Source organism: Austrofundulus limnaeus, unplaced genomic scaffold (assembly GCF_001266775.1).
Source record: "Austrofundulus limnaeus strain Quisiro unplaced genomic scaffold, Austrofundulus_limnaeus-1.0 Scaffold251, whole genome shotgun sequence".
NCBI classification, from domain to species: Eukaryota; Metazoa; Chordata; class Actinopteri; order Cyprinodontiformes; family Rivulidae; genus Austrofundulus; species Austrofundulus limnaeus.
The window spans coordinates 11,813-20,542 of NW_013952653.1; the positions used below are offsets into that span (position 1 = coordinate 11,813).

At 36.4% G+C, this 8,730-nt stretch overlaps 1 protein-coding gene across 1 annotated transcript in view; it reads right to left on the reverse strand.

Annotated features, from left to right (window-relative positions):
* zgc:85777 overlaps positions 1-8,730 on the reverse strand; it is a 17,955-nt gene that overhangs the window by 2,371 nt on the left and 6,854 nt on the right. Inside the window, exons 3-7 of the mRNA XM_014020388.1 lie at positions 3,481-3,610; positions 2,287-2,393; positions 1,546-1,713; positions 1,236-1,409; positions 757-918 (exon numbers count right to left, since the gene is read on the reverse strand). Of these exons, the coding sequence (XP_013875842.1) occupies positions 757-918; positions 1,236-1,409; positions 1,546-1,713; positions 2,287-2,393; positions 3,481-3,610 (741 nt within the window). The remainder of the gene's footprint in view (positions 1-756; positions 919-1,235; positions 1,410-1,545; positions 1,714-2,286; positions 2,394-3,480; positions 3,611-8,730) is intronic.

Sequence of the window (8,730 nt, forward strand, 5' to 3'; positions counted from 1 at the left end):
AAGTATAAAGAAAATACAAATGGCACCTCAGACCATCACTGAGTGACAACTCTTCTTGTTGTGCAGCGTTTTCTGACACATTGTTTCCTTCCCACAGATGTCCCACTGAGGTGCCTTGATACAGCACTCTGGGAACAGCCTATTGGTTCAGAAATGTCTTTCTGTGTCTTACCCTCTTGCTTGAGGGTGTCAGTGATGGCCTTCTGGACAGCAGTCAGGTCAGCAGTCTCACCCATGATTGTGGTTTTGAGTAATGAACCAGGCTGGGAGTTTTTAAAAGCCTCAGGAAACTATTGCAGGTGTTTAGAATTAATTTGTTGATTCAGAAGATTAGTTTAATAAGTCATTTAGAGAACCTTTTCATAATATGCTAATTTTTTGAGATAGGGCTTTTTGGTTTTTCTTTACTTTTTGCCAAAATCATCAATATTAAAACAATAAAAGGCTTGAACTACTTCAGTTGGTGTGCAATGAATCTAAAATATATGAAAGTTTAATGTTTATCAGTGCAACAGAAAATAATGAACTTTATAACAATATGCTAATTTTTTGAGAAGGACCTGTATATATACACATACACACACATTGTATGTCTCTCAACCCTAAAGTATTATGTTCAAAAACAAAAATTAAAAGTTTGATTGTTATATACTGACTTTTGTTTGTCTTAATGCTTTAAAGAGACATTGAGAAAGTAAAAAAAATAAAAAAAATCACCCAGCTGGTGTTAATCTCTTTTTTTTTTTTTATCTCTACCTGTAGCGCGGTAGAGGAGGGAGCGGAGTGCCTCGACCTCCGTTTGAAGCTCAGCCAACCTGAAGTGAACCGTCTGGTGATAAAGAACAGGCTGCTTGAAGATCTTCCTCTGCCGTGTGTACTGGATTGTGTCCTGAATGATGCTGTCCATTGTGGTGATGACTGCAGGAGTAAGTTAGGAAAAAAAGGTGACAGTTGTTTTCTACATCCTCAGACTGCAGGCTATCCTGACAGACAGATGTACCAACATGTGATTCAGTAAAAACACTTGGTTTCTTAAATTAAAAATAGTTTTTTTTAAACAATCTGCCAGGAAAAGTCTGAGTCATACTAGTTAAATAAAAACTGGACWTTCCATTTTCTTTTTAAACTTTAACTGAGACAGAAAAAATACCAAGAAGGAAGATGAAATGATAACCAAAGAAAATCAGTAATCTCAGGAGGAGAGAGGTTTAACTTTATTTGAAGAGTTTYCTCACCATTGGCCACAGCCCAGAGCCGTTCTTCCTGGAACTGAAGCATCTGATAGGTGAAGCCCATGCCTTCCTCACCAATGACATTCTTACACGGCACACGGACATCATCAAAAAACACTTCAGCCGTGTCAGATGACCACATCCCCATTTTATCGATCTTACGAGCAACTTGAACTCCTATGGAGGGAAAGACAGGAAATGGAATTTTGTTTTGAAAAACTAATTATGAAATAAACAAGCCAAATTCAAATWTGAGAGTTGCTTCATGTTGTGTCTAATAAACAACATATTTTTAGTTTAACTGGTAATTTACCTGGCAGGTTCATGGGTAAACAGATGAGGGATTTGTTCTTGTGAGGGGGTCCGTCACTGGTGTTGGCAAGGAGGCACATCCAGTCAGCCTGGGTWCCGTTGGTGGTCCACATCTTTCCTCCGTTTATCACATATTCATCCCCTTTCCTCTCTGCCTTGGTCATGATGCCTGAATCACAGAAGTGGAGTGTGCAGAAAATGGAAACAATTGAGATAAACAGGTKACTTTTCAGTTGATGAACAGGCAAAACAATACAATTCCAGCCCCTAAATTCTAAAAAAATTAAGAGTGAATTAAAATAGCTTAAACTTTTGGACACAGATGATCGAGAGCAGAAACATCCGTACCCTTTATTAAAATTGAACAGCTTTTTTTTAAATAAAAATTACACAACATGTAAAAGTCTACAATTGAATTTGCTACATTACATTAGTTACAATTTATATATATATATCTCACTTAAATACCAAAAATAACTAATAAATAGTCATAAACCAATTTCAGATACCTGGAATCTAAGTGTGTTGAAGCCAATTAAATGTAAAAACGGCCTGCCATATAAAACTCATTGTGGTAGTAAAATAGGAAAAAAAAGGTCAAATTTTACTCCCATGTTTAATACAACCCCTCAACATTTTGGAGGGAGTGGGGGGCTGTGTTGTGTTAGGGGGTGGGCCACCCTCCTTGTACAATGGTGGGGAAAACACTGTAATTAAAGAACAGTAGAAGCAAAAGACATACTTGAGACGTCAGAGCCAGCTCCGACTTCACTAACCCCGAGACAGGCAACTTTATCCCCCATGATGGAAGGAAGCAGGAACTCTTTCTTGAGCTCATCTGAACCAAACCTGCACAATCKGAAAACATAAAAATTATTAACAAGGTCAACATAAAGCCCTTCAGCACTGAAGCAAATTAATGAAGTCTTAAGATATTCTGCAGTACCTAATCTGGTGCTGATAAGCAGGCAAGAGTCTAATAAAGTTGTCAAACTTTTAAACTGTGTTGTYTAACTATGGTCACAGTAACAAGACCGCCAGCTCTGTTGGAGGCAACTACAGCTCCGCTGGGACAGAAAGTGGGGCTCCCATGGTACCAKTCCCCGTTTTGTGCTGCTCTCTTCATACATAAACCTCGTTCCAGGCATAAACCTCATAAATCTCTTAATTAAACTCCTGAGACTACAATACATATTTTTTACAGAGCTGTGTCAGCTGCCTCGTAGCTCTAAATGAGCGAAACACCAATCAGCCATAACATTATGACCACCCACGTATGAAGTCACATTTACAAGGATGCTACTATAAACACTTGTGCAAACTAACCATATCTAACAGGATCAATATTTYAAGGATGGTCAGTGTTACGGCTGATCTGTGTAAATAAAGAGTGTAAGAACCCAGCTGTGAACAGTGAGAACATCTAATCATTAAAAATATGCTTGTATGGAAGAGGGTGTAATCTGTGACAAGATTTTGTTTTCTGTGAGTTTATAAAACAAAGAAAGTAATTCAAGGTTTCTGCAGAATCAGCCAATCAAATTTAATACCACTTTAATGCCATTTAATTTTTTTTAATGCCTTCGCCCATTAACACATAAAATTACAAGTTTAAGTGGCATTTTAAAGCTCTTTTTGATGTCACTGACACAGAATAATAACTTTTTATTTATTTTATAGAAGATTAAGTCTTTAGTTCACCAACTTCTTTTCAAATTCAAAACATTTTAAATGAGCATGGGAGAAGCAAAGGAGGCGTGGAGCACCACCATCTCTATCCTGTCCTCTCCAAAAGTACTGGAACAACAAGACCAGTTCCTTTGRTTTTGTTGTTCACTGAAGACATTTGGGTTTAAGAGCAAAGTGTAGTAATCTATACCAGGAGTACTGGTAAGGGTAGAATCAGAGTATCTAATATAGGTTTCAAAGACTGGACCTGGCCAGTGCTGGAGTGGCCATGTCTGATTGGACCCCGATGGCCATGGGGATGCCTCCACAGCTGATGCTGCCCAGTTCTTCTGCCACGGCGACGCTGTAGCTAAAGTCAAGTCCCAAACCTCCATATTCTGCACAGAAAGAGAGAGAGATCAAGTCTGGTAGTGTTTGAATTTTTTTGTTCCTTTGTTGTAGATTTTATTTTATAATTTAAAGTTTTATGATTATTGCTAAAAGACTGATAACAAATATGGAGTTACAACATAAAGAAAAAACAATACTTAAAAGAAAATAATAATAACAGCTTTGAATTAATGTTTATAGTTCAGTCATTTTGAAGTAAAGTTCTGTAAAATGGCTCTGAACAAAGAATAAATTGTTGCAGATCTCTCTGAAWGACCTKAGTTTGAAACTAGAGATTAATTKTGACCAGATTAACAAACAGCTGTTTAAATCTGAGARAAAAGTGGATTGACGGCATCTCAAAACACGTACAWRTTTTTAAATTTCACTATGGCTTTTGCAAATGCTGATTTGCAAACCTTTATACTGCTGTCAGTTTTGCATTACTCAATCATATTGACAGAAAATGTCACAATGCACCTGCTGGAAGTGCTCCAAGTTAAACTGAAGGAGCTTSAACTAGATGCTGCCACCACTATTTATCTTTACTAACAACTCCAGGTGAGTATGGGGACAACCTTGTTGTGGAAAATCATCATAAAGCATTCATATGAACTACCATGAATTATAAAACACTAACTGTTAGCAGCACTTTGGTCTTTGCAATGTTCAGGTTATCTTTCTAAMCCAGTCAGAATTAAACTCTGTTTTCCAAACTGAGATCGTTCAAATAGTCTCTGATCAGCYAAAMATCAGAACTATCCCTTTAAAGCATRATTTGAAGCATTGTCTGTCTCACCTTATTTTATATCACATCAGAGCTGACACCACCACATAACAGGTATGTGTGTAATAATTTGGATGTGAGCCGGAGCATGCACTCAGATTAATAACAGGATGTTATCCTTAATTCCCTCCTCTGTAATTATGAGTAAAAAGCACTGCAGGGATATCAGCAGCACACTGTGGATAAGGGTCACTGTAATTTCAGTTTCATCTCATTCGTTCTCCGAAGTACATCACACCTGATGTTGACACTTTAGACAATCCATTTACTGGAAATATTCCACCAAAATGGGGTTTGTTTCCTCGACTGTGACACTGGAGATATTTACAAAGACCTCAGGTCCTTAATGGAGTTGGTTTAGAACATTTTAAACCAAATTTAAAATCCAGAATACTCAAAGGCTCATCTCTTATTATTCTTTTGCCTTTCATCATCAGTTTCAGCATCCATTATGAAAGCAATAAGCATGTTTTTAGACCAACACCTAATGCTTAATCTCAGATTTCCATCAAAGAAGTGGACAATGTATTGCAAATTTCTCTTGTTATATGATAAAAATGCATTTACATTTAAATCTTCTAAAAACAAGACACTGTAAAGATAAAACAGAAAATACAAATTAGTGGTTACTTATAATTGTAATATACTGTCAACTTGTAAAAACACTTTCCATTAATGTCTGTGTGATCATGTAGTGGGAACTTTTAAAGTGTTTTACTACAATGAATTAAATCTGTTTGGCTGAGCAAGTCTGACTGAAAATAAAATGTAAAGATCACACACTGTGGTTCCCATCTGACTTTTGTGGCAGAAAATCTAAAATATTTAAAACATTACAACTAAATTTTTATATGAAAAGCAAAGTTTCAGAAGAGACACACGAGATTAGTGGTATTTTGTATATTACTGTCACACAGTGAGGATAGGCTCAAGTTAGGACTCTTCTGTTCCAAAATGTTTTTTTCGTTAGGGGTGTTCACATACCAGTTTTTCCTCAAATTGAATACAAGTACTAGTATTTCAGTCTGTGTACTCGCTGATGCAGAGTACTTACCTTTACTTTAAAAACATGTTTCTTTTATTTAGAACAAAGTGGCTCTCCTTTATGCCTATAGCCCCTCTTACTGGATCAGATCAAATATACAGAATATTGTTTCAAAATTGTAAAATAAATAAAAATAAATCAGATTTTCTTTCAACTTTTAAAAGTTTTTTTTAACCATGGAACTGAAAACCTCTTTCCTTGAAATGTAAACTGTTACACATCTAATGAAGTATCGATACTGGTATTGGAATCGGTTTTATAGTATCGAGGAATTATATAGGAGTACTTATATAAATGCTGGTATTGAGGCCTGATACTGACATTGGTACCAAATACCAGTCRGCTATTTTTTGTTTTTATGAAATCACACCCAGATTGGCCTTTTGAACGCTACTATCTAATKATTTATTTTTAAGTGTAATTATGAGACAAGATCAGAAAACACACTGCCTCTGTTCCCATCACAGAGACATAAAAGTAGAGCATCACCATCCTACAGCTGGTTGAGCAAATATGACCTGATTGTTACACAATTTGGGCAAATCTCTTGAAAATAATTAACCAGTTAAAAGCATCAGCACTGGTGTTTTTGTGAACATTCTAAATTTAGGTTTCCTACYACTGAGAACTGAAAGCAAATGTTGCCTGGCAGTGAACGATGTTACAGGACTTTACCGCATTATTTTCTGTCAGATAAAATATATATTATATATTATATAAAATAATGGAGAGCACAGCCAGGCACAATGTCAAAAGACAAGAAATAAAAGAGAAAGAAACTGGGACACAAAGAGGGGGCGATGCAGTGAGGTGAGCAGAAAAGAAAGTAGGGGAGACAAAAATAGGAGGAAACAGGTGCAGCTGTGCAGCGATAAGTCTCAGAGTCCTGGAAACCCTGCGGCGGCTAATGTGAGCAAAGGGTAGCACCAGGTTTATCCCACTTTAAACAAAGCAGCGGGCAGTCTTTGGAAAACAAACAGAGTTCTGTCACAACTGTCGACCTTATACATTTGTTTCTCCAGAGCTGCAGATGTCCCGCTCCATAGGTTCTGAATGGGTGGAGCTTTGAATAAAAAAAAGATGAAAAGAAGGAGAATCTGGCATTTAAAGGTCTCCGACTCATTTATAATAGTTTTACTGCAGGAAAATGTGTGATAAAAAATCAGTCTGGTCACACAGCTCTCACTAAAACTGTTGTCATTTAGGCTCTTGAGATTTTGAGAACCCTTTGTTAAAGGAAGAGTGTGCAGGCTGCCAGGTTTTATCTGTCAAGGCCATTTCCACGTTTCAATCTGCAGATACTTCTCTGTCAGAGCAGAGGAAAACAGGCAGGCAGCCAGGGGTCATCGCTGTCTTCTCCTCTGGCGTGGCTGTCAGCACAAAACTTCCTGTTCTCATGTTTTGAAAGGTAATAATGACTGGAAAGCGTTTAGCTCTAACATTTAGGAGACACYGTGATGGTTCTAAAACTCGTAAACAGATGTGTGGAATTAGTTGCAGTTTAAAGCATCAAGTAAATAAAAGCCGTCCTTCAGATCCGCTTTGCCCTCAGGACTGAGTTATTCCAGTAAATGCCAAGAAACAACTRGTAACTCTTAAATTCTGGTTTTGGGCTGTCTGTGAAAGGGAATAAGTGGTATATATGTCTGTTAACGTGCTAAATAACCAGATTAAGTTAGATCCACAGATATGGCCCATTAAGAATTAGTTCTCTTTAAAGGTGGCCCATTAAATCTTGCAGAGTAAAAGGCAACGTTAGACTGGCTGCTGGTTTTCATGGCACTATGGCTCTAATGTATCCTCATTGAACTTTGTGGCTTTTTGCAGAAAAAAATTATTTTGAAATGTTTACATAATACATGACAACTATTGAGTCTTTTTGAAAACCCATCAAACAGGATATGTCAACTTTCTTATTTCTACAGCTATATTGTAAATGTCACTGAGTCAATATACTTCTGAGTTTAAAATGAATAAAATGTTTCTGATGTCTTGTATTCATTATATGAAGCACTACAGTAATTGTTTTTAGATTTACCACACACATTAGGTGAATTTACACCAAGTATCATCGCCAATACCAGCCTGAGTTATACTCTGTATCAGAATCAGAAAGGAAAACAGTGGTATCGAACATCACTTGTATAAATGTGAAATTTTGAAACTAAATTTGTTGCACCACTTTTTAAAAGGAAGAACACCAATTTTATCTTTATTTTATCATTGCTGTACATGGATTTTAAATTAAATGATTGTATTTTGTTGATTAATTATTGCATAATTAAAGTCAAGTCTTTAAGAGTGAACGTCCTTAAGATGTTTTTCTTATAGATACAAAACTATTGGAAAAAGATGCTTTTATTGCAATTAATATTTGAAATGAACATTAACTCCTTTGTACTTACCAAAAGCTTTTTAACAAGAATTTCACTTAATTCCTTAAAATGTTTGAAACTGTTAAAATATCTATACTATTATTAAAATAATTAATAATGCATTATTATCGACACAATTGAAATTATATTGCAAATACGTTCCTTTAATTAGAGCCAAGGAAAATAGTTTTGTGTTGTCTTTGGCTTGTTTTTATTCCCGAGTAAAGCTGGCCTCTAATCTCATTTCACCTAATGAATCATTTCTCCATTAAACAAACTCCCACATCCTGCTCCCGCTCCTTTAATCCAACCTTAGAAATCAATTAACCCAATGTGGCGTTCCTTAAGCCTGCTTCATTAGTCAGCAGGCTCACAATTACTCAAACTGCTTGCTTGTTTATAAAGTCTTCTTTTGAAACTTTTGTCTCTTCTAATATTATTAAACCTAAATAGGCTAAAGCATACAAAAAAGTGGAGCAAAATTTGTGCATTATCATTTATAATTCCAATGGTGCTTTGAATTTACATTTAAGCATTATAATTGCCACTGTAATATTAGAATAAATCTAGTTCTGATTGACAGAATAAGAGTCTACAGACATTTTATTTTACAAATGGTACTTCTTAAGCAAATTTCTGCCTGATAGTGCATTATACTGCTCCACCTGGTAAGACCCTACAGTATATTCTGCTAGGCCGATCCTCCTCTCTAATCTTGTCAAGTAATGCTTAATGCTTGTATYCTCAGCACATTTTAATTCCTTTGACCTACAGACACAGAGTGAGTCCTCTTCATAGGACTCATGGGACTGGCTATCTAACACTTGTGTTCACACACGTGTGTGTGTGTGTGGGGGTGTGTGTGTGTGTGTGTGTGTGTGTGTGTGTGTGTGTGTGTGTGTGTGTGTGTGTGTGTGTGTG